The sequence below is a fragment of the Lolium perenne genome, chromosome 2 (genome assembly GCF_019359855.2).
Source record: "Lolium perenne isolate Kyuss_39 chromosome 2, Kyuss_2.0, whole genome shotgun sequence".
Taxonomy (NCBI): domain Eukaryota; kingdom Viridiplantae; phylum Streptophyta; class Magnoliopsida; order Poales; family Poaceae; genus Lolium; species Lolium perenne.
Genome location: NC_067245.2, coordinates 222363902 through 222389335, shown reverse-complemented (window position 1 = coordinate 222389335; position 25434 = coordinate 222363902). Strand labels below are relative to the sequence as shown.

General features: G+C 44.5%; 1 protein-coding gene, 1 non-coding gene and 1 pseudogene across 2 annotated transcripts; 1 reads left to right on the top strand and 2 right to left on the bottom strand.

The window, feature by feature from the left end:
• Nucleotides 1–3253: 3253 nt before the first annotated feature.
• On the top strand, nucleotides 3254–11888 carry LOC127329172 (probable L-type lectin-domain containing receptor kinase S.5; annotated as a pseudogene).
• A 2887-nt stretch (nucleotides 11889–14775) lies between these two features.
• TRNAE-CUC (transfer RNA glutamic acid (anticodon CUC)) lies at nucleotides 14776–14848 on the bottom strand. The gene has a single exon. It is a non-coding gene; the product is annotated as a tRNA-Glu (tRNA).
• A 746-nt stretch (nucleotides 14849–15594) lies between these two features.
• On the bottom strand, nucleotides 15595–16531 carry LOC127334994 (23.2 kDa heat shock protein-like). Its single transcript, XM_051361567.2, has one exon. The coding sequence runs from the start codon at nucleotides 16412–16414 to the stop codon at nucleotides 15767–15769; it is 648 nt and encodes a 215-aa protein (XP_051217527.1). The 5' UTR covers nucleotides 16415–16531; the 3' UTR covers nucleotides 15595–15766.
• Nucleotides 16532–25434: the final 8903 nt, after the last annotated feature.

Sequence of the window (25434 nt, the reverse complement as noted above, 5' to 3'; positions counted from 1 at the left end):
TTTTATATATACTTTATGTCATTTTTATGCATTTCCCGGAACTAACCTATTAACGAGATGCCGAAGAGCCAGTTGCTGTTTTCTGCTGTTTTTGGTTTCAGAAATCCTAGTAAGGAAATATTCTCGGAATTGGACGAAATCAACGCCCAGGATCTTATTTTTCCACGAAGCTTCCAGAAGTCCGAAAGGGAAACGAAGTGGGGCGACGAGGCGGCCACACAACAGGGCGGCGCGGCCAGGCCTAGGGCCGCGCGGCCCTAGCGTGTGGGCCCCTCGTGGCGCCCCCGGACCTACCCTTCCGCCTACATAAGCCTTCGTCGAGAATAACTCCAGTACCGAGAGCCACGATACGGAAAACCTTCCAGAGACGTCGCCGCCGCCAATCCCATCTCGGGGGATTCAGGAGATCGCCTCCGGCACCCTGCCGGAGAGGGGAATCATCTCCCGGAGGACTCTTCACCGCCATGGTCGCCTCCGGAGTGATGTGTGAGTAGTTCACCCCTTGACTATGGGTCCATAGCAGTAGCTAGATGGTCGTCTTCTCCTAATTGTGCTATCATTGAAGGATCTTGTGAGCTGCCTAACATGATCAAGATCATCTATTTGTAATGCTACATGTTGCGTTTGTTAGGATCCGATGAATAATGAATGCTATGTTATGTTGATTATCAATCTATTATCTGTGTGTTGTTTATGATCTTGCATGCTCTCCGTTATTAGTAGAGGCTCTGGCCAAGTCGTTACTTGTAACTCCAAGAGGGAGTATTTATACTCGATAGTGGGTTAATGCCTCCATTAAATGCAGGACAAAGGATGTGAGAAAGTTCTAAGGTTGTGGATGTGCTGTTGCCACTAGGGATAAAACATCAATGCTATGTCTAAGGATGTATTTGTTGATTACATTACGCACCATATTTAATGCAATTGTCTGTTGTTTACAACTTAATACTGGAGGGGGTTCGGATGATAACCTGAAGGTGGACTTTTTAGGCATAGATGCATGCTGGATAGCGGTCTATGTACTTTGTCGTAATGCCCAATTAAATCTCACACTACTCATCATAACATGTATGTGCATGGTCATGCCCTCTTTATTTATCAATTGCCCAACTGTAATTTGTTCACCCAACATGCTATTTCTTATGGGAGAGACACCACTAGTGAACTGTGGACCCCAGTCCATTCTTTACATCGAATACAATCTACTGCAATTCTCGCTCTACTGTTCTTTGCAAACATCATTATCCACAATATACATCTAATCCTTTGTTACAGCAAGCCGGTGAGATTGACAACCTCACTGTTACGTTAGGGCAAAGTACTTTGGTTGTGTTGTGCAGGTTCCACGTTGGCGCCGGAATCCCTGGTGTTGCGCCGCACTACACTCCGCCACCATCAACCTTCACGTGCTTCTTTACTCCTACTGGTTCGATAAACCTTGGTTTCTTACTGAGGGAAACTTACTGCTGTACGCATCACACCTTCCACTTGGGGTTCCCAACGGTCGCGTGCTGTACGCGTGTCAAGCTAAATTTCTAGCGCCGTTGCCGGGGAACTAAAGAAAAGTTACATCACAAAGATTTTTAACTCCCACGTCAACTGCACGCCAGCACCCCTCTTTATATACACTGGAGGCAGGCGAGGGGCGCGGCACGCGTGGTATTGCCATTACTCGTTGGCTGTTGCGGGCGGCGGCCGCTCGGCAGGTGTGGCATCGCCATTAACGTGGCGCAGACTGCCGAAACGACGCCTCAACGCCAGTATGCGCGCCTGAGAAGACGCATCGAGCCAGGATCGCTGCCAGGCATAGTTTTAAATAGCCGGCTATAGCCCCGCTATAGCCCGGCTATAGCCTTTCGAGCAAGGTGCGGCTAAAGGCATCCGCGTGCTAAAAGGCGGTTATAGCCTTTTTCGCGGGTCGCGGCTATATTTCTATAGCCCGCTATTTAAAACTATGCTGCCAGGCGGGCGCGACGAAACGTTCGCCAGACGCTGGCGGACACTCGACGCGACCGCATAGCATCCGTGGAGACGCATATGAGACGCATATTTGAGCGACGTTTGCGTCTCCGCAGGCAGCCCGATCGCTATGCGTCAGGCCGCAGACGGGCCATGGTGACTCTGTAGGAAGCAGGATGCAACTTCTGCCAGTGGACCGTGGACGTCTTATACGACGGGGAAGGGAAGATGTACCTCCAGACCGGCTGGAAGAAGTTCGCCCGCAACCACGACGTCAAGGTCGACTGCTTGTTTAACTTCTTCTACGAACACGTTTTCGAGATGGTCGTCAATGTGCATGGAAAAAGAGTCTTGTCGTATCCACTACCACAGCTGCTCATGCAACGACAATGACTACAACAACAACGAAGAAGATTAGGGCCGGCCTCTAGTATAGCTTTTAGTATGCCCTATATTGGTGCCTTCCAAGGTTTCTGAATGTTCTTCGTCATCCGTTTCAATCTCTTTTTTTCACGACGAAGCATCTCCAAAATTTTGAACAAAATGTTAATTTTAAGTAGAAAATTATTTGGAGGCCGGGTTCGGGAAACGTGGCTGGGACACCTCCAAGCGCGACACCAAGGTGCGGCGTCCCTTAAACCACCGCCATCTATCTTAGGTCGAAGCAGAGTAAAATAACTTACCAAAATATAGTTGATCCGGCGTTTTAACCTGATAATGTTTGGGAACGCGACTGGAGATGCTCTTGGCCTATTGGGTTAGTCTAACCGGAAAGTTAATTTACGGGATTCTCCATCCCAATGCTGTATTGTTTTTGAAAAAAATCAAAATCTATATTAAAAAGTATAATTAAAAAGGGGTCGACTAAGAATTAGCTTCGTTCTCAATTAATAATGTCATCAAATTTCAGTTGCAATTTATGTTGTAATTAGTGACTAGCATGAATCACAAAATAAATTAAATGGTGTAAAATTTGAACTAGGTACTAGAAAATCCCTTAAAAAAATCCCTCGTTTCGTTGTTACTGTTTCCTTTTCTCAACGAGTCTAAACTCTACTTATCTCAACGAGTAAACAAGATACAGTACATTCTGTCACAAGCCAATAAAATACTCTAAAGGGTAGTATTGATGAAGGGAATAGGACACAAGCAAGTGGGAAGAGGCAGTGCCGTAGTGGGAAGAGGCAACTGGGAAGCGACAGCCACGAATTGCGACCAACTCCCTTTTGGTTTGCTACATCAGTACATGTACATCACCCATTTATCTGACCATCACATACGCTGCGTTGTTTGCCATTGGTACGTCGATCCATGGGACCTTCCCGCTTTCGCCGCCGCTCCACCACCACAAGAGTCCTGCTGTGGTGCTTCTCCGTCTGCTTAGCCTTCCATGCCGTCCGCGCCCAGTCCAGCACCTTCAGCAGCACTGTCGACGGCAAGGAGTTTACCAGCTTCTCCTTCCCCACGTTCAGCAGGTCCCTGATGCAGCTCCCCGGCAATCTGACCTTCTCCGGCAACTCCAGCGTCACCCAGAACACGCTGCAGATAACCCCGGACAGCAACACCGCCAGCGGCCCCGACAACTTCCTCGTAAACCAGACCGGCAGCGTGTTCTTGGCGTCCCCGTTCGTCCTGTGGGCCTCCAATTCCAGCTCCGCCGCCGACGGAAGGTACGTCGCCTCCTTCTCCACCGTGTTCAGGATCAACCTCTACCGCGCCAACGCGACGAACAAGGGTGAAGGGCTGGCGTTCGTCATCGCGTCAAGCAACGCCGCCGGCCCGCCCCCGGGAAGCCACGGCGGCTACCTCGGCCTCACCAACGCGTCCACCGACGGCAACTCCACCAACGGGTTTGCGGCGGTGGAGCTGGACACGGTGAAGCAGCCATACGACCCCGACGACAACCACGTCGGCCTCGACGTGAATGGCGTCCGGTCAACCGACGCCGCTTCCCTCACCCCCTTCGGCATCCAGCTCGCGCCCGTTGACACCACCGTCAACGACGGCTTCTACATGGTGTGGGTCGACTACAACGGCACGTCAAGGCACGTGTGGGTGTACGTGGCCAAGAACGGGAGCAAGCCCGACACCGCCGTGCTCAACGCGACGCTGGACCTCTCGACCGTCCTCCTCGGCAAGAAGGCCTACTTCGGCTTCTCGGCTTCCACCGGCGTCAAGTACCAGTTCAACTGCGTGCTCATGTGGAACATGACGGTCGAGAGGCTCCACGACGGCAGCACCGCCAGCAAGTCGATATCCGGCTGGAACTGGAAGCTCGGGGCAGCCGTGGGGGCGCCTTGCGCCGTCGCATTTGCTGTCGGGCTGCTCGTCGTCGGCATGTACATCGCGAGGAGGAAGAAGATGGTTGGCGGCGACCGCTGTACTGCCATTGACCTGAGGAGCATCCCCGGGGTGCCCAAGGAATTCGACTTCAAGGAGCTGAAGAAAGGGACCAACAACTTCGACGAGAAGATGAAGCTGGGTCAGGGGGGCTACGGCGTGGTGTACCGCGGCACCGTGCTCGGGGAGCATGGCCGGAGCATGGATGTGGCCGTGAAGCAGTTCTCCGGAGCGGACACCAAGGGGCGGGAGGACTTCCTGGCCGAGCTGAGCATCATCAACCGTCTCCGCCACCGAAATCTTGTCAAGCTCATCGGTAAGGAAGGAACTGCTTCTTTCCTCGCATCTATGAGATCTGTCCATTTCACCATGTTCATTTCTTCGTTGGAAAAGTTGCCGCTGATCACGTGCGTAGATATCAGCCACGGTTTGACTTCGTCACGACTAATTCTTTCGGTAGGGTCCAGGCCGAGTAATGCTACAGCTACGGGGTGATTTTTACAAAATCAATGCTACGGACTGATGTGGAAAGCAACCAGCAGTTTCAGCTCCTAGAATCACGGGAGAGGCAGCGATTTGCACCAACCAATTCAATCCACGTCCGTCCGTAAGGTGTTTCCGTATGAATATTTCTGTAGGTCTGGGATTACCGGTCCAGGCCTCCGTAGGCTGTAGCATTTTGTCCTTCTCCATGCACGTGGGCAATTGGGCACTCGCCCCTGCCCAAATTTTGTTTTTTTTCTTCCTCTCCAAACTTTAACATTGCCCAACGGTGAATATCTCGTTCCTTAGCTATACATTGTTACATAAATGATACCTCACTAGTGGAAAACGGACCTTTTGCACCGGTTGGTAAGGACTATATGCACCGGATGCCCAACCGGTGCAACCCCCCCCCCCCCCCCCCCCCCCGTAAAAAAAATCGAATTATTTTCTACTCCCTCTTTTTTTTCTTTTTTCGGAATTTCTAATATTTTAGTTATTTTACAAGTTTAGTCTCTAACTACCCTTATCTCTATTCCAATTACTTACTCGTGCTCAAACTTTCCGCTCGGTCACCCATCCTCCCAATACTCTAGCACTAGCACGCTTAACTTCCAAGTTCATTTCCATCCCGCATCCAAGTGCTTCGCGCGCATGTATGTGATACTAGTATCATATCAATCCTATTAACATGTCGATCGATGTCATATTTCTTTATTGTTCAAATTTCAAATAATTATTTTGATAAACCAAAGTAATGTTGTAATAATAATCTTGAATAAATAAATAAACATTAACTTATAATTGTATTATTTTTAATTTTTTTTAATTTTTTAATTTTTTTGCCAAACCTAAAACCTAAAAATTTGAAAATCTTATAATTTGCTAAAATTAATAGCAATCTTTACGCAGGATGCAATTATTAATTTTAATTTTAAAAAATAAAAATAATATAAAATCCTAAATTTCTGGAAAAAAACTAAAATCTTCCTGCTTTCATATTTTCATTTGGAATTTTCAGTATCTAAAAATCAGATAGCCGGGTAATCCATGGTGAATTCGGATGTAACTTTTTCCCACGATGATTTTGATATATTATACCTTTTTTTCGATGTCGTATGCAAAAGTTAATGCGGTTTTACCATTTTTCAAACATTTTCCCCTAATAGTAGGTTGCATAACATACATGAATCTCAAAAGATTTTATTTTTTGAATATTCTATCATTTTATTTTCTATTTTACAGTGTTAAAAAAGGCGATCCAGGGGGGCTGTGGAGGTGCGTGGGGAGCAGAAAAACATTTTGCACCGGTTCGTAACACGAACCGGTTACGAACCGGTGCAAAAGAGTTTGTGGCTGACGCCAACCCTTTTGCACCGGTTCGTGTTACGAACCGGTGCAAAAGGTTTCGCATGAACCGGTGCTAATGCCCCCTGGACGTGCAAACCGCACGAACCGGTGCTAATGACCCCTTTAGCACCAGTTCGTGTTAAATCCGGTGCAAAAGCTTTTTGGAGCAAAAAACCAAAGCCCTTGTTTCTACTAGTGCCTCTTCAGCAACGGATTTATACGCGTTAGGTAACATTGTATTTAATTCGGTCTCTCGTAAGACTCGAACTCAGCTAGGTTGACTGTGCCCTCACAAATCTTGCTACTGAGCTAGCACTCAGTTCTCTTCCTCTCCAAACTTTAACTCAAATCTCTTTCATAGCTTAATTTATCTCTTTACTTTCAATGGTGGAGGATAGAACATTGAAACAGGCCTCACGACATAAGGACAAAATGATGGGAAATCTACAAAGATGAAACGGATGGAAAATCCATTCCACGGCGTGAGCAGTTTTTGACCGGTGACTTTGGAAGAAGAGAGAGCTCACGGAGAGAGATGGACAGTGAGACTTCTTTCTTTTTCGAACATAAAATATTTTATTCAACTTAAGTGCATTTTACAGAGATAAGCGTGAAAGGATCCACGCTAGATACAGAAAGGATGTCCCTGCCAGGACATTGACCTGCTTCGGAGCATAAGCATCGAATAGCCAAAGAAGTATTCTGAATTCTAAGAGCTAAACGAGCCTGATGGTCTGCTTTGAAATTTTTACACCTATTAATATGAGCTATTTTTTTGCAGCAAAATGATGGAGAAGCCTGGATTGCTGCAAGATGTGGCCTGTTCTCCCAGTGTCCTGGAGCTTTGAATACAGTTGGAGATGCTGCCGCCGATGCTAACACTGAATTGTCAGTGTAATAGTAAGGATCCTGAATCTGTAGAAGATCTGCTAGCCTTGTTGCTAGAAGCAGCCCATATGTCTCTGCTTGTAGAGGCGAGGAAGCTGGCGGAGAGAGCGCTGCTACATGTAGTTGCCGGAGGTGTTGATTGTCATGCATGTGTATGATGACGCCAAGTCCAGCTCGGGTCTTGTCTTGCCCTGTTTGTCTTTTCCAGCCCGCGTCACAATAGATGACATTCCCTGTGAAATAATCATCATGCTGAGCTTGAGGAATTGGGGGAAGCGTTTGGATTGGCTCTTGTATGTTCTTGTTTCCTTGCTGATGTGAGGAGTTGTTGTCTTCTAGATTCATTCCCTTGATTATAGCATTTGATGTTGCATATATCTGAGAAGGTCTGCTTGCTTTCCTGCAAAATAGAGTATCGTTTCGTGCTTTCCAAAGGCACCACAAGAATGTGTAAAGTGTACTAACATTTATTTCTGGATGTTGAGAAGTGAGTAAAGTTTGAATCATATCAGTGACTGATGGATGATGCTGAGCAACAAATTCAGTTTTAATGAACCAAGGATAACAGTACCATGCTGCCTTAGAAAAAGGGCACAAGAATAGCATATGCATTTCATCTTCTAGATTACCACATCTAGAGCAGTTTTCATTGATGTGCTTAGAGTATCTGCTCACCCTCTTACCAGTAAGAAACGCTTTCCTTAGTAGCCTCCATGCAAATGTTTTGACTCTTGGTGCCATCTGTTTGTCCCGCCAAACCTGTTTAAGAAGAGATATGACTTGTGGTGGCACAACCTTGGGTCTTTGCCTCCGTGGGAGCTTAAGATTATTGAAGCAGTGCTTATAAGCACTTTTGGGGGAGAATTGACCTGTCTGAGTTATTTTCCAAATCAAAGTATCATCTCCATTGACATTAATGATGGGTGTTTGAAGAATAGAATTTGCAGTTTCAGTACTAAAAAGAGTGTTAATCAAGTTTGTGTTCCAAGTTTTATGTCCAGAAACCCAAAGGTCTTTAACTTGTGCGGGATAGACAAAAGGTTGCTGCTGCAATATGAGATTATCATAAATGGCTTCCCAACCATCAAACCAAGGAGAGCTCCATATAGAACTATTCCCATCCACAATTTGATATAAAGATGCCGAAATTAAAAGGGGTTTTACCTTAATAATTGCAGACCAGAAGGCTGATTTAGGTATATTTGGTTTCGCTCTCCAAATGGATGTATCATGATGGTACTTAGCCTTGAGGATCTGAGCTAGCTGGCTGTGTGGTTCCTTAGCCAATCTCCACGCTGTTGAGAGGATAAGTCCTTGATTAATTGCCTGCAAATTTCTAATACCAAGACCACCAATTTTTTTTCCAATACAAACATCAGCCCATGCTCGTAGACAAAGGCTTCTAGTTGTTTGATCATCTTGAACACCTGTCCACCAAAAGTTTCTGATAATCGCTGTCAATTTAGCTAGAAATTTTTTTGAGAAAAGAAGATTGGACATGTAGTAGACAGGAATGGAGGAGAACACAGATTTTATGAGTGTTAATAGTGAGACTTCTTTCAGCATCTGGTCCATAAGATAGGACAAGAGACAATGAAAAGATGATTTGTATTGGCACCGTGTGTCGCCGTTAGTTCACTCATTGCGATAGCAGAATCAAGGGTAATCCAATGCTGGTTGGCGCGTGCGTAGCTACATACCTAATCACTAAATCCTCTCTCATGCCTTATTTAAATTTAACTGTAAAACTGCCATGTCTTCTCTTTGTGTTTTGACTTGATCCATCTGTTAAGGATGAAGCTCGAAGAAATCCCTAGTGTTGCAAGAAAGAATATTCTAGGCAATGGTAAAATTTGTTACCTACATATTAAATTTATTATTTGGCTGTGTGTGTTTCTTTTTTTTAACAGGGTGTGTGTTTCTAAACAAAGCACTACATAGGTCATACTACGTACGAAACATGTGAGGTGCATCGATTGCCTACTTCCTATAGTGAATGGTGATAAAAAAAACTATCGCTACAGGAAAACAGGCGCTGCCGTAGATAATCTTTGCCGTACGCACTGAAAAAAAAGCACATGAAAAAACAAAGGCACGGCAAAAATAGGCATGACCGCACAACAAAGAAAACTTGCACGGCAAAGAATTAAGGTAGCGCAGCAATTAAGGCAGCACGGCAAAGACGTCTTTACCTAGTGTTTTTAACAAACGCACGGCAAAGCAAACCTTCGCCTAGTGTTTTTAACAAATGCATGGCAAAGCATGTATTTGCCTAGTGTAAGCGCACGGTAAAGATGTAAAAACTGGATTTCTTCAAAGCTCAAAACGCTTGGCGTGGTATAGTTATCAACAAATGAACACTTAGCCTAGTGGCAAGGTTGCACACTTTCCCTACTCTGCGTCCTAGGTTCGAATCCCAGATTGGCTAGTTTGAGTCCTTTTTTAGATAAAACATGTTTGGCACACGACAAAGCATCGATCTTTGCCGTGCGGCGTCGCACGGCAAAGCCTTTGTCGTGCATATAGGGCTTTGCCGTGCAAATAGTTGCACGACAAAGTCTTGTTTTCCCATAGTGTATAGTGTTACGTGCTTCCACCGTTAAGTACGATTTCACTATATAATATATTGTTATTATCGGTGTAAGTAGTAAATCATTATAGTTTGTTTTTTTCTTTCAAAATGGGGGATATGACCCAACCCTCTATCAAAATGATACATACGCCATTTGTTTCATTATTAAACGTTTAGTCTCGACCCATACATAGTTCTCAATCCAGAACTAACAGCTCATGCTCGCTTTGTGTCCATACTGAGATTGAGAAGTACATATTTATGTGAGCACTGCAACATATGCGATGATTTCCATATTATACATGTTGCGATCAAGTTGTGCGTGTACCGATGGCTAGAGCATCTCACAACGCAGAGAAAGGATATGACATGTATTGGATGTGAATTGTCGTAAGCATATTTGGTATTTCTATTCTGAACATACAGATAATCCATTTAGAAATAATTATTTATTTCTTGACTCTATAATGAATCTTTAATGGCAGAGTGAAGGGGATTAGTACATCTAGCCAACATCACTGGCACAAACCAAAACAGAAGTATTAAAAAATAGAGGCAGCAGAGGATTGTCCCAAGCCGATATTATTTCATAATTAACACAGAAAGCAAATGGTCACAGTTTGGTTACCAGCATGTTTTCTGTTCTGCATCCACAATTAACCACAATTAAACGTCATGCTCCCTTCGCTTACATATAGAGATTAAAAAGTATTTATAATTGAAACATACCAATCCATCTAGAAATAATTATTTGCTTCTTGACTCTCGAGAATATCTGAAATGGGGGAGTTGAAATGGATTAGTTCATCTAGCAAACATCACTGATACAAACCGAAACAGAAACATTGGAAATTATTCAAAAGTGAAAAACAGAAGTAAAATGATAGGCATCATAGGATTGTCCCAAGAGGATCCAGAACACTTAGATTGTGACAATAAATTATCCTAATATTATACATGATTGACTCGTAGTATGTGAGCCATCCATCACTTTGACAACGCATTTGCTTGGTTTAGGATAAAATATTGCTAGTTGCAGTTCCGTTGGCCGCTTAGCGGCTGCTCCTCTCCAACTTAATTAATTTCGTTTCCCTAGTTTTAGCTAGTTGAGAAATAAATTAGTGTTCAGCTAAGTTCTACATCATCTGGTTGCATCATATGATTTGTGCATACGAGCTGCAAGTTAAGTTATAATTGAGTTTTTCTTTGTTGCAAATAGGATTGTAATTTTTTCAGTTGCAAGTGAAGATGCGACTAAAAAAAACTACGAACCGTTTGATTTTGTTCGTAAGTCGTGCTAGTCATGAACTACAACGTGGATTGCAATCGAAATTTGATGACATCATCTCGCTGTGAACTAAGATACTGGTAGTTGCGAGTCAGTTGAGAACTAATCACGTCGCACATCCACACTCGGACTGTTTTTTCTGTGCGATAAAATCGTAAGTGTCCCATGTGCTCTTAATTTGCAGGCTAGTGCCATCAAAATGGTGTGTTGCTGCTGGTGTACGACTTGATGCCCAATGGCAGCTTGGACAAGCATCTCTTCGGCCGCTCGGATGCTCCGACCCTCAACTGGGAGCAGCGGTACAACGTCGCCGCGGGCGTTGCGTCCGCTCTGAACTACGTCCACCACGACTACGACCAGATGGTGATCCACCGGGACATCAAGCCGTCGAACATCATGCTGGACGCCGCCTTCAACGCCAGGCTCGGCGACTTCGGCCTCGCCCGCGCCCTGGAGTCCGACAAGACCTCCTACACTGACAAGGTCGGCCTAGGGGGGACGCTGGGCTACATCGCGCCGGAGTGCTTCCACACCGGCAGGGCGACCAGGGAGTCGGACGTGTTCGGCTTCGGCGCTGTCGTTCTGGAGATCGTCTGCGGCCGCCGCAACTCCTACCACCACCCGGCCGGCTGCAGCCAGCTGCTGGACGAGGCGTGGGAGCTCCATGGCGCGGGCAGCGTCCTCAAGGCCGTCGACCCTAGGCTCGCTGGCGAGTTCGACGAGGCCGACGCCGAGCGGCTTCTGCTGCTAGGCCTCGCATGCAGCCACCCCAACCCTTGGGAGCGGCCAAATGCGCAGGCCATCCTGCAGATCTTGACGCGCGCTGCCCCGCCGCCGGACGTGCCGCCATCCAGGCCGGCGTTTATGTGGCCCGTGCGGTCGTTTGGTCTCGTCAACTAGGATGGGGAGATGTCCACGTCGGGCAGCTCGGCCACCTGCAGCACGGTCATAACCGCGTCACTGTTAAGATAACGAGGATCATTCCGGTTTTCTTTTTCTTTTTTCAAACTACCATTTTTTGATTTTAAAGTTTCAGAAAATTTTGAAAAAATATATAGACGTAGTGTTGTAATCTATCAGTATGTAAATTTTCATATTGGAATACATTATATTTTGTCCTCCGTAAAAATAACAAAATCTCACCAACATGACGAAATCTAGATTGTAGTGTACTCTTCATTTCTGTTCACAAATCGAGATTTATTATTTTTAATGAGCCCAAAAAACAATATGTTACACACTTGTAGATTACAATATTGCCTATATCACAATATTTTTTTGCATTTTTAGCATGTTTAAAATGAAATTTCCGTAGATTCAAACATTGGCCTACATGTAGCCCGGCTAAGAAAAATCCATTCTAGGATCATTTGGAATATATATGATGCCAGGGTTTGATCGGATTCTCAAAAAGTCATTTCGAACGGGTCATGTACCTTTCCGCTGTTGACGTTGTTATTAATTTAATGTTGAGCTTTTTGGCCTTATATTATCTATAAGAAAGTTATTTCTAACGGAGTCATGTCCTAGTAGTAGGGGTGTAAATGGAAAGTTATTTCGCACTGAAATCTGCCCCGAATAAATTTAAAGGTATTCATATTCTTTTTTAAAGATTCAGGCCTTCAGGGGATAAGAATATCCGATTCTGAAGTGATGCTCCATATACGGTATAGGATATGGTATAATAGCATGCGGATACAGATTATCTAAAATTTCATTAGGATAATCTAAAAGTTTTAAACCGGATAATTCGATTTTCGAGTTAAAAGCCAAGACCAATCTCACAAGGTTAGTAAATATTGAGTTACCAAATTTATTTGGCGAGCATGTTTAGCTTTATATTTGCATCAATGCTTGAGTTTTCGCGTATTGCATCTATTTTTTCTTAAGTACTCAAGACTAAGACTGAAAGTTAAAACTCTCTCAAGATTTGCAAGAACTATAACTATCTACATATATCCCACTATTTTGTTTTCGTTCCGAGTCTGTCCCATTTTCAATTCGAATCCGCAGTCCGGTATATCCACATTTGAATCTGAAATCAGCCAAAATCCGCTCCGATCCGAATCCAAGAAAAATATATATTATAAGCAAAATCTGATCTGATCCGATCGGTTTATACCCTTACCTAGAACACATGTTGTAATTAATCAGGAGCTGTCACCTTAACATGTATTCTGAATTTTTCACTCATATATAATGTATATTTTATGTATACTGTTCATAAAAATAATAATAAATTGTAGTAAGTTAATTTTTTCATTGGGTTTCCACACAAAAATTTGACAATTACTTAGAAATTATTAGAAACAATGACGTTTTTACCATGAAATTATTGTTCTGATTTTTTAAAGATCAATTTAAAAATGGAAACAAAACAAATTACATTATACAAAACATTGCAAGTAGAGTTCTAGGATGATTTCAGTTATGTTTCATTCGATTACCATTTAAGCACGGCTCGTCAATTATTTGTACAGGCTTCCATACGGTTTCATCTACGTTTGAACAAATATGTAAAAAGGCATGTTGAAAACATGATGCAACTCTTTACAGGTGAGCAACTTGTATGAAATATATGTGTTATCACATTAAACCATAACGAAATATGTGTGAAAAACTATATTATAAACAATCATATGTCATATTGATCTGAAATAATTCAATTATGATAGATTAGTTTCATTTAAAATTCATTACAATTTCATAAATAGAATTTTAAACTTAAAAACACAAGTACAAGATCGATCTTGTTTTGAAAATTTAATAATGAGAAACTTAAATATCAAAGAGGATCAAAAAATTGGACTTACAGTTCAAAAGATAAGAACCATACGAGCTTATACAAGTTTAGAAACAAAAGTATAAAAGATGGCTAGGTTGACTGTCATACCGCACTTTTTAGTGCAAGCATATCCGAAAAACTTCCTCCACTGCACGTTTTAAAAACCAGATATGCCCCTCCACCGGAAAACTTCCTCCATTGCAATCCCACTCCCGCATTGATCAACTGAAACGACGATGTTATCCTCCGCCACTTGCCACCGCGAGTTCTCCGTCTTGCAGGGCACTACCAGCCGACATGGAGATCGGACCCTGCCTATGCCGACTCCACACGTCCTCCTTTTGATAGCTACAACAAGCATTCCCCCCTGAGATGGTGGCTATCACAATCTGTCGTCCTCAAGGCCGCGCATGCGGTTGTTGCGATAGTCATACCTACGGAGCTCATGTTGGTGGATCACATAATGATTTTACATTTTCGGTGGTAGCGCATATACTTGTGCTTGAGGTAGCTAGATCCAATGGTCGTTGGCAGAACTAAGCTCACGTGCCACGACGCAGTGGTACCTGATATCATGACTAACACGGACATGTGCCAACCATCGGTATGCGGGATGTTCCTACGGATTGGGCCTCAGGTGGGCGTGAGAATGAACAAATGGAGATGGGGGAGAAAGATCTACCATGGTTGCAATCTCTTTTACACCAAACCGGATTGGTGGGGCCATGCGGTTAAAGAGAGTGTCAAACACCTAAGAGCTGAAGTTTTGGTTTTTGTCACCTCTGGCACTCTAGTCCATCCATTTTCATAAAATAATGCATATAGTTTTAGTTAAAAGTCAATGTCTTGTAATTTTGACAAACAATATAGATAAAAATAAGAACATCTATAACATCAAATCAACATCAACAAATCCAGCAAAGAATGTATTTGTATAGTATATTTATTAAATATTGTATATGTTTGTATTTTTACCTAAAAATTTAGTCAAACTTACAAAATGTGTGGCCTTAAACACGTGCGATAGAACATATAAACCACACAGGGGAAGGCAGCTAAAAATTCCGTGCGATAGAACATATAAACAACACTGGGGAAGGCAGCTAAAAATTCCGTCGCCGGGACTTGAACCCGGGTCTCTCGGGTGAGAGCCGAGTATCCTAACCACCTAGACTACGACGGATTGTCGATATTGTAATCATCGAAGTCTATCAAACCACGAGCTTAAGCCATACTTCGGGAGCGGGGGCACTAACCAGATCAGAGCGCTGCTTGATGCAGATATGCTTAGCAAGACCCCTAAACCGACCACAACATGTCTGCACCACTCCTTGGTCCATAGCATATCTTTTTTTGATTGTCCATAGCATATCTGACTTTCCCCGTGCCAGAACATGATCCACTGTTTCAAATTCAGAAAAAATGTATCCTGAGAAACTGAGCCACCCTATGCTTGTCTTGATTGAACAAAGTTGGATCAGTCTATTTTACCTCACAACTAAGAGAATATCCTATGCACCATATGCAGCTACGCAACTGACCAATGCGTACTGAAGATTCACTCCCACTGTTCAAAATATCGGAATCATCATCAGTTCAGTCAGTGAAACATCAAACGGTTCAAGGTTACCATCACAAAGTACTCCATCAGCTGACCATGCATCCAGTTTCCTCAGGTTTAGCTACCAAGCATTTGCTTCCACAAAGAACTGGAGTAGTAGAAAACAAATCTAAATTTGCTAAGAAGCATTACTAACAGCATCCTGCAACCTTAACAGTTAAATACCTCGGTTCCGAAATATAAGAAGAAATGAACAGCATGTGCCGTAAATCCCCGTGTAGATTTTTGAGAACACTGCATGTTACCCGAAAGGCCTCTTCAAAAATGTGAACGTTCTCAGCACGCAAGAGAATTCTCGGGAAGAATAAAGAGTGATTCGTAGCTTCTTATTTCCACAGGAAACTCTTCTTACATATACACGCGAAAGTGAATCGAGTTCATCACATCTTCTCTACACACACACACTGTAGGGAGAAGCGAAGCTGACAAGCGCTCTGGCATTAACACTGGCACACGCCTAGCATTTCGTAATTCAGAAATTCAGAGCTCGACTTTCTTGGCCTGGCGCTCCTCGCCCGCAGCTTTGCCGGCGTCGCCGATGCTCGTCTTGGCGGCGGCGCCGTCGTCGCCCCCTGCGATGCCGACCACGCGCGGGCCCTTGATCTGGTCGGGCGCCAGCTTCCGGAAGCGCACGGTGAGGACGCCGGCGTCGAGGCTGGCGGCGACGGTGTCGAGGTCGGCATTATCGGGGAGGCGCATCTGGCGCCAGAACCTGCCGTAGGAGCGCTCCTCCCGGTGCCAGTGGTCGCCCTTGCGCTCCTCCACCTCCCGCCGCCGCTCGCCGCTGATCCGCAGCACCCGGTTCTCCTCGATCTCCACCTTGATGTCCTCCTTCCGCATCCCCGGCACGTCCACCACGATCTCGTGGGCGTCGGAGGTCTCGCGCCAGTCCACGCGGGCCATGGAGAGCATGGCCACGTCGTCGCGGTCGAAGCCGAAGGGGACGTGCTCCAGGATCCGGAACGGGTCGGCCAGGAGGCCCATCTCCTGCAGCGGCGACGTCATGGCATCGTCCCGCCCGCCGCCGCTGTTCCCAAACCACGGGAGGATCGCGCCGTGGGCAGGCACCACGGCCACGGCCAGAGCCACGGCAATGCAGCAGAGCGCCATGAAGTATCGCGTCGACATTGTCACACTGAAGACTGAACTCGAGTATGCTACTGCTGGGTTAATAGTTTGTGTGCGCACACTCTGTTTTGGCGTGTATTCTTTGATCTCGCGGGTCTCTGTCGTCTTGTTGATTTGTTGAATGTTTGTGATGAGGACGGGATGGCGAGGGCGTGTCTAATTTATAGGGTGGGTGAGAGAGAGTTGGGAGCGGTGGAAAGAGGAGAGGTGGCGAGCAAGCGAGAAGGTTCGTTCGACGAGTTCTGTCCGGAGGTTTCGAGCGTCTTCAGAGGTTGACGATGGCGGGAGAGAATTCCCGAAGGTGCAGAGAGCCTGGGCCTATGGATAGGCACATCCTACAGCGAAACTGAGGCCGGGCCGGTGGAACGAGTAAGGTAGGCTTAGAATGGGCCGCGTTGGTCTACGAACTGGCACCTAATGATGACCTGATTGCGAATTCTCAAAACAAAAAAAACAAAAAAAAACTGGGACTAGACCATGGAACCGTTTTTTCCCGTCCACTCTCACGAGGCGGCGGCGGCGATCCAATTTCCCAATCTCCGGCCAGGGCGTTGGGACTGGTTTTCTCTCCCTCTGCTTGCTACTCTGGCGGCGGCATGAGGAAGGGGGAACCTCGTTCCTCCGTTCTGGCCTAGTAGTTAGGGTTAGTTTTTGTCTCCTATGGTGCGTCGTTGGGATGGTGGGAGCGGCGCCCGGGCAAATAAATCTGCCACAACTTCACTCCCACACCGGCGGCGACCTTCACGGTGGCGTCTTGGAGTTGTTGGCAACGTGTGCTTGTCGATCTTTCAGGTCGGCAGCTTGATCTTCTCGCCGTTCTTCAGATCTGGCGAGATCTGTTTCTCGACATCTCACTGGCGTTTGTCGTTGTCCACGACGACGCTAGGGGCCGGGGCGAGGTGGTTCTTCCGGAGCGAAGATGATGGTCTGGAGGTGGTGGTTATGTCGTTCTTCTCCGACTTCGTCGATGGGAGGCGGCGTATCGTCCAAGGCAGCACGGGGACGTCCCCCGGTCGACGTGCCACAGCGACATGTGCCTCGCTGCTTGCAGCAGGCCTGTTCATCGACTCACAAAGCCTCGTTGGCGATGGTGCTTTTTTGGATCTTGTAAAGGTGGAGGCTCGGCTTCTCTTCTTGCGTTCGTCTCGGCGACGTTGGAATTGGACGGCGGCCGCTGGCTACAGTGGTTGCAGGAAACCCTAGGGATCGTTTTGTATAGTTTCCACATGTTGCTTCATGTAACTTGGTGTTTGATTAATGAAATATGTGGTTGCTCTCAAAAAAAAACCTCCGACTACGAACGGTTTCAGCTTTCATGTAGCCAGTCAAACTGAAAGCACAAATTTCTAATCCTCAAGAAAGCTCTGCCAATTATCTTCAGAAATTTGTTTTTTTACCGCTAACTACTTTCACGATAGTACGAAGACAACATGTTTGGTAGCCCGTGCCACCCGACTATCTCCCCTCACATATGGTGACCTCATACATATCCAACTGAGATTTTGTAGCTCTTTTGGTAGCCTGTATTAGTTGAGAGACGTTGAGTTCAGATATTGTTTGGTGGGTTGAAATTTTACACAGAGGTCCTTAAACAGAAAAATAAAAAGCAATCGGATCCTTGGTTCATCAAGCCCACCGTATTGGGGAGGCTACCGTGGAGGCGGCGCATCCTGGGGGTGGTCGATGGATGGCTCTCGTGTAGGTCGATGGTTGTGCGTCCATGGCGGATATCTTTCGTGAAGGTCGATGCTCCATGACAGATAGCTTCCATGGAGATCGATGCTTGCGTCCATGGCGTGGAGGTGGAGGTGGATGGCTACGCGTCCATGGCCCAGAAGGAGACAATGCTCGGTAACAGCGCTGGTGTGGTGTCCGTCCTTCTTTGGACTTGTAAATATAACTTTATTTTTCTATTAATGCATCGAAACGTAAGGCTTTTGTGTTTTCGTGAAGAAAAAAAACACCGTTGGGTGGTCGTGGCCTAGCTGCACGTGAAAGGTCTTTTTCATCCTATGTGGGAAGTGCCCAGAAGGCTAATCCAAAGTACCAAACACCCAAATCTCAAGTTTTTTAAGAAAAAATGAAGGCAAAGCCCTGACCTCTGCATCAATCGATGCATGCAACTTTTCATTACTTTATTTAAGTTGCAGAGTTACATAAACGGAAGAATCATCGGTCACTGAGGGTTGATACATGAATCAGCCATCGAAAAAAAGAAAATAATATAAAATGGCTCAGCATTCACATTGGATCCTATAATCAAAACACCAGCTGCACTGGTTGTATACATCCCATGCAACCCTCTCGAGTCGGTTGCACCCAATATCCAAATCTTGTCGCCGCTCCATTGGCAGTAGGATGGACCACAAAACGTATCCAATGAATAGCCATAAGGATTATCTGCATAGATGAATTTCACTTTGTATTATTAAAAAATATAATCATTCCTTGTATTCACATCGCTCACAGTAAAGCGCAGCAACTAACTCTGGTATGCACGTTATCATAATTGGGGACTCCACCCAGCCAATTACCAAACTGATTTGTGATATTTGCAAGGGGGACAAATATTGAAAGCCATGTAAATAATCCGCCAAACTATCTTAGCGAAAGGGCATGCGATGAAAAGGTGTTGTATTGTTTCATCTTTATCACAAAAGCAACATCCACTGTTACCTTGCCAATTACGTTTAGCTAAGTTATCCTTTCGTAAGAAAAACTTTCCGGTGCAAGAACCATATAAAAATATGAACTTTAAATGGCACCTTTATCTTCCAAATGTATTTACGAAGAAAACTCACATGATCGTTCATATAGTCTAAATACATAGACTTAACCGAGAAAACACCAGACGTTGTCAACTGCTAAACAAACAAGTCTGGTGAAGTCAACAAATGAACATCCATTAGACGAGTGCAAAGATGAGCCCACCTGTCACCCCTAGACCCCGAAAGAGCCTCCCGGAAACCTATGCTTATAGGCATTTGGGACAAAACATTGGCAATTAAAACTTGTTTTCTCCACAATGCTATATAGTGAAGGGTATTGATGTGATAGAGGCGAGTCTCGTAACCAAGTATCCTCCCAAAACCGTACATCCTCACCATTACCAATTTATTAAAAGAACCCCGTTTTTCTGAGTTCAACCCAGCTACCAAACACACACTGAGTGTCTCACCTGCCACGTCGCATTCAACATTCATACGTCCTGAGATGGCTGACTTAAGCAGCTGCTAGATCTCTTGAGGTTAGTCTAGCTTGTGTGAGTTTGTTCTTCACTTCTTCTGTGATTTTTAATAGTTTCGAGGGAACACCAAGATGCAAAAGGTATATCTAGAATATCTTCTGTGCAACATGTTTATTTTCTTTGATCTAACGCACTCCAGTTAGTTTATTGTTATATTTAGATCATTTACTAAAATAAAAGGTATAATTCTATAACATAAAGAATGATGAGAGCCTATGGAAGGACGAGATGTTGCCTATAGGTGGGTGAATAGGCGATATAAAACTCTTGCGGATTTGGCTTGTAAGAATGCGGAATTAAACTAATGTTTATTTTACAAGCACAAACCCTAAATATGCTAGGTTCAACTAAGTGCAATAACAACAACTAGAGCTAAGCAAGATAGGCAAAATATATATATGAACAACAAGTGATAGAAATATATAATAAATACTTCAACCTCGATGGCTATCAAAAAGGAGAGTAAACTTAGGTATAGAAATAATCGAGACACGTGGAGATTAAGATGTATTCACGTGTTCCCTTCCTTTGCAAGAAGGTACGTCACGTTTGGAGAGGTGGGGTTCCCACGAAGAATTTTCCACCGCCACGAAGGCTCACCTTTTTCTCCAAGCTAATTCCACGAAGCATAATGGCCATTTTCTTATGGCTAGCTTTTCCCCCACTCCGGAGATGGCAAGCTCCACAACCACTTCACAAGCTCCACGAAGGAGAAGCCCACCCCCCTTCACAATCTTCCACGAAGAGGTCACTGAGTCACCAACCAAGCCAACTAGGAGGTCACCCTCCTAGAGTAACAAGCTCACGATATCTCACTCGAACGAATCGTGGTGGAGAGCTCATCACTATGCAATGACGCAAAGCAAGAACACCAAAGGTGTTCAAATCCCTCACACTCAAATCCCACCAAAGCAGCAAATGCTAAGATGAAATTAGAGACAAAGAACAATGGAGGAAATCAACAAATGACTCCAAGATCTAGATCTCAAGAGTTCCCCTCACTTAAAGGAGAAATGGATTGGAGGAGGTTGTAAATCTAGATCTCCTCTTCCAACAATAATATGCAAGAAGCATGGGAGGAATGGGAGGGGAAGCAAGCTCAAGAAGGTCAACAATGGTGGTCAAAAACTTGCCTAAGAACCTTAAGAATAATGGGGAAGAAGGCCCCTTTTTATAGCCCATCAAAATATGATCTTTTGGGGAAAAAATCGAGCCACTGGGCACTGGATCCGGCCCTGCCGAGCTAGCTGCCGACCTACCCGGTAGCAGCACTCGGCATGCTGAGCCAGATGTCGAAAATGCGATAAATTTTGCATCCGGACTTCGATTTCGATGATATTGGGCTCGTTGGAATCACGACAACAAGCTTTACAACATTATGCATAGAAAAATCATAGTCCAACCACTGAGTAAGAAAAAAATATAAAAAGTTTAGCCTATCTATAAACATCAAACAGGTAAAACCTCCAAACATGAAAATGCGATAGAAGATGCATACGAATTCCGTTTTAGATGAACTTGAACTTATTGTAAAGGTACCAACAAGCACAAGAACCTAAAATAAAGAAACACCAAGAAGTAACAAGAATATAGGGCTGCAAAGAATGCAAAAGATTGAGCTCACTAAGACGATGTTATCAAGTTACTCAACCGAAAGCCCCTCTTGATAGTGCGGCTATCTATCCTATAACCCGATCTCCCAACAACCACCTTGAGACCGGTAAAAGGAAACCTATCAAGGGTATATCTTTGCCTTGCGCATCCCGCTTGATCTTGATGACAACGCTTCAAGCTCCACTCAAGCCGGGATGGCTCACTTGATCGGTGTTGCTTCATGAAGACTCACGATTGCTCCCCCATACACCATGATGGGATAGATTCATTGAGGCACATCTTCACATGTACATTATCACCAAATGGACCGCAAGCTTCAAGCATGATATCTTCGATATGCTCATCTTGAACTTTCCCTTCTCAACCTTGATGACATCCAAAACTTGATGACATCCTCTCATGGGCTATACGGGATCATACTCTTGATGCATCCCCATGGCAAGATACCTAACCCATATAGACAACAGAAATGCACATATATAGTGGGTTAGCTCATGAAGCATAATTGAAAAGGCTTACCGCCCACAAGATCACATGATCCAAAGTGGTACAATCTTTATGCTTCATGTATTGACCAACTCGAATTCAATCTTCATTCTTAGTCTTGGTCAACCTTGTATCTCTTCATGCTCTAACACACTATCTTGATCCGTATAAAGAGCTCTTCATTTGTTTGTGTGCTCTAAATCTTAGTGACCCATAGCTCAACTTATGAAACTATTGTGACACCGATTTAGAGCCATATCTTGAATTCTTCACTTGGAATCAAGCACTCAAGATTTTGATCATTCATTGCTTAACACATAAGCTAGAGCATGGCTAATATTGAGTTTTACATAAGAACTCCATCTTCATTCCTTCTCCTTGATCATATCACATATATGTATTAAAATTGATGATCTTGATGTCAATACTCAAGGTGTATCTTTTATCTTCATGGCATCCATACTTGAATCGAACACATGGACTACAAGTATTACTGAAATATTTCTTCATATAAACTCAATGAAAACATTAGTCCATAGAGGTTGCCATTAATTACCAAAACCACACATAGGGACAATGTACACTTATAGCCTACTTCAAGAAATATTACTAATGAATGTATCTCTCGCAAAAATCTACTCCTTCGTGAAGGAGATATGCCCTAGAGGCAGTAATAAAGTGGTTATTATATATCTTTATGTTTATGATAAATGTTTATATACCATGCTATAATTGTATTAACCGAAATATTAGTACATGTGTGATATGTAAACAACAAAGAGTCCCTAGTATGCCTCTTAACTAGCTTGTTGATTAATGGATGATTAGTTTCATAATCATGAACATTGGATGTTATTAATAACAAGGTTATATCATTGTATGAATGATGTAATGTACACACCCAATTAAGCGTAGCATAAGATCACGTCATTAAGTTATTTGCTATAAGCTTTCGATACATAGTTACCTAGTCCTTATGACCATGAGATCATGTAAATCACTTATACCGGAAAGGTACTTTGATTACATCAAACGCCACTGCGTAAATGGGTGGTTATAAAGGTGGGATTAAGTATCCGGAAAGTATGAGCTGAGGCATATGGATCAACAGTGGGATTTGTCCATCCCGATGACGGATAGATATACTCTGGGCCCTCTCGGTGGAATGTCGTCTAATGTCTTGCAAGCATATGAATGAGTTCATAAGAGACCACATACCACGGTACGAGTAAATTGTACTTGTCAGGAGACGAGGTTGACCAAGGTATGGAGTGATACCGATGATCAAACCTTGGACAAGTAAAATATCGCGTGACAAAGGGAATTGGTATCGTATGTGAATGGTTCATTCGATCACTAAAGTCATCGTTGAATATGTGGGAGCATTATGGATCTCCAGATCCCGCTATTGGTTATTGGTCGGAGTGAGTACTCAACCATGTCCGCATAGTTCGCGAACCGTAGGGTGACACACTTAAAGTTGGATGTTGAAATGGTAGAACTTGAATATGGAATGGAGTTCGAATATTTGTTTGGAGTCCCGGATGAGATCCCGGACATCACGAGGAGTTCCGGAATGGTCCGGAGAATAAGATTCATATATAGGAAGTCATTTTATAAGATTTAAAATGATCCGGAAGGTTCTATGGAAGGTTCTAGAAGGTTCTACAAAAGTCCGGAAGAAACCACTATGGAAGGTGGAGTCCCAAAGGGACTCCACCTCCATGGCCGGCCAACCCTAGAGGGGGAGGAGTCCCAAGTGGACTCCCCCAAAGGGGGCCGGCCACCCCCCACATGGAAGGGGGGAATCCCACCCCAAGTGGGATTCCCACCTTGGGTAGGTTACCCTATCACATGGAAGGTTTTGGGTTCGGGTCTTATTCGGAGACTTGTAGTCCAACACTTGGGGCTTCCACCTATATAATGAGGGCCAAGGGGAGGGGGCCGGCCACCCCAACAAGCACAAGGTGGCCGCACCACCTCAAGTGGCCGGCGCCCCCCTCTCCCCAAACCCTAGCCGCCCCACTCCTCCACTTCCCGCACGCTTAGCGAAGCTCCGCCGGGTTTCTCCACCACCACCGATACCACGCCGTCGTGCTGTCGGATTCAAGAGGAGATACTACTTCTGCTGCCCGCTGGAACGGGGAGGTGGACGTCGTCTTCATCAACAACCGAACGTGTGACCGAGTACGGAGGTGCTGCCCGTTCGTGGCGCCGTGATCAAGATCTTCTACGCGCTTTTGCAAGCGGCAAGTGAACGTCTACCGCAGCAACAAGAGCCTCATCTTGTAGGCTTTGGAATCTCTTCAAGGGTGAGACTCGATAATCCCCTCGTTGCTACCGTCTTCTATATTGCATCTTGGCTTGGATTGCGTGTTCGCGGTAGGAAATTTTTTGTTTTCTATCCAACGAATCCCTACAGTGGTATCAGAGCCGTGTCTATGCATAGATGGTTGCACGAGTAGAACACAATGGTTTTGTGGGCGTTGATGCTCTTTTTATCTTTAGTTTGAATACTTTGTATCTTTGTGGCATAGTGGGATGAAGCGGCTCGGACTAACTTTACATGACCGCGTTCATGAGACTTGTTCCTCGTTCGACATGCAACTTGTATTGCATAAGAGGCTTTGCGGGTGTCTGTCTCTCCTACTATAGTGAAGATTCAATTTACTCTTCTATTGACAACATTAGTATCAACGTTGTGGTTCATGTTCGTAGGTAGATTAGATCTCTCTCGAAAACCCTAAACCACGTAAAATATGCAAACCAAATTAGAGACGTCTAACTTGTTTTTGCAGGGTTTGGTGATGTGATATGGCCATAATATGATGATGAATATGTATGAGATGATCATTATTGTATTGTGGCAATCGGCAGGAGCCTTATGGTTGTCTTTAAATTTCATGTTGAGTAGTATTTCAAAGTAGTTGTAATAGTTGCTACATGGAGGACAATCATGAAGACGGCGCCATTGACCTTGACGCCACGCTGACGATGATGGAGATCATGCCCGAAGATGATGGAGATCATGTCCGTGCTTTGGAGATGAAGATCAAAGGCGCAAAGACAAAAGGGCCATATCATATCACATATGAACTGCATGTGATGTTAATCCTTTTATGCATCTTATTTTGCTTAGATCGCGACGGTAGCATTATAAGATGATCCCTCACTAAAATCTCAAGATAATAAAGTGTTCATCCTTAGTAGCACCGTTGCCAAGACTTGTCGTTTCGAAGCATCTCGTGATGATCGGGTGTGATAGAATCAACAAGTGCATACAACGGGTGCAAGATAGTTTTGCACATGCGGATACTAAGGTGGCCTTGACGAGCCTAGCATGTACAGACATGGTCTCGGAACACGTGATACCGAAAGGTAGAGCATGAATCATATGGTTGATATGATGAACACTTTGAATGTTCGCCATTGAAATCACACCTTGTCTCGTGATGATCGGACTTAGGTGCGGTGGATTTGGTTCGTGTGATCACTAAGACAATGCGAGGGATATTGTTTTGAGTGGGAGTTCACCTAGATTTTTAATTATATTGAATTAAATTTTGAACTCAATTTGTCATAAACTTAGTCTAAAATTTTGCAAATATATGTTGTAGAGATGGCGTCCCCAATCAATTTTAACCAGTTCCTAGAGAAAGAAAAGCTTAAGAGC

Excerpts from the sequence above, each read along its gene's own strand:
- LOC127334994 (XM_051361567.2), bottom strand. The coding sequence starts at position 16,414 with ATGTCGACGCGATACTTCATGGCGCTCTGCTGCATTGCCGTGGCTCTG.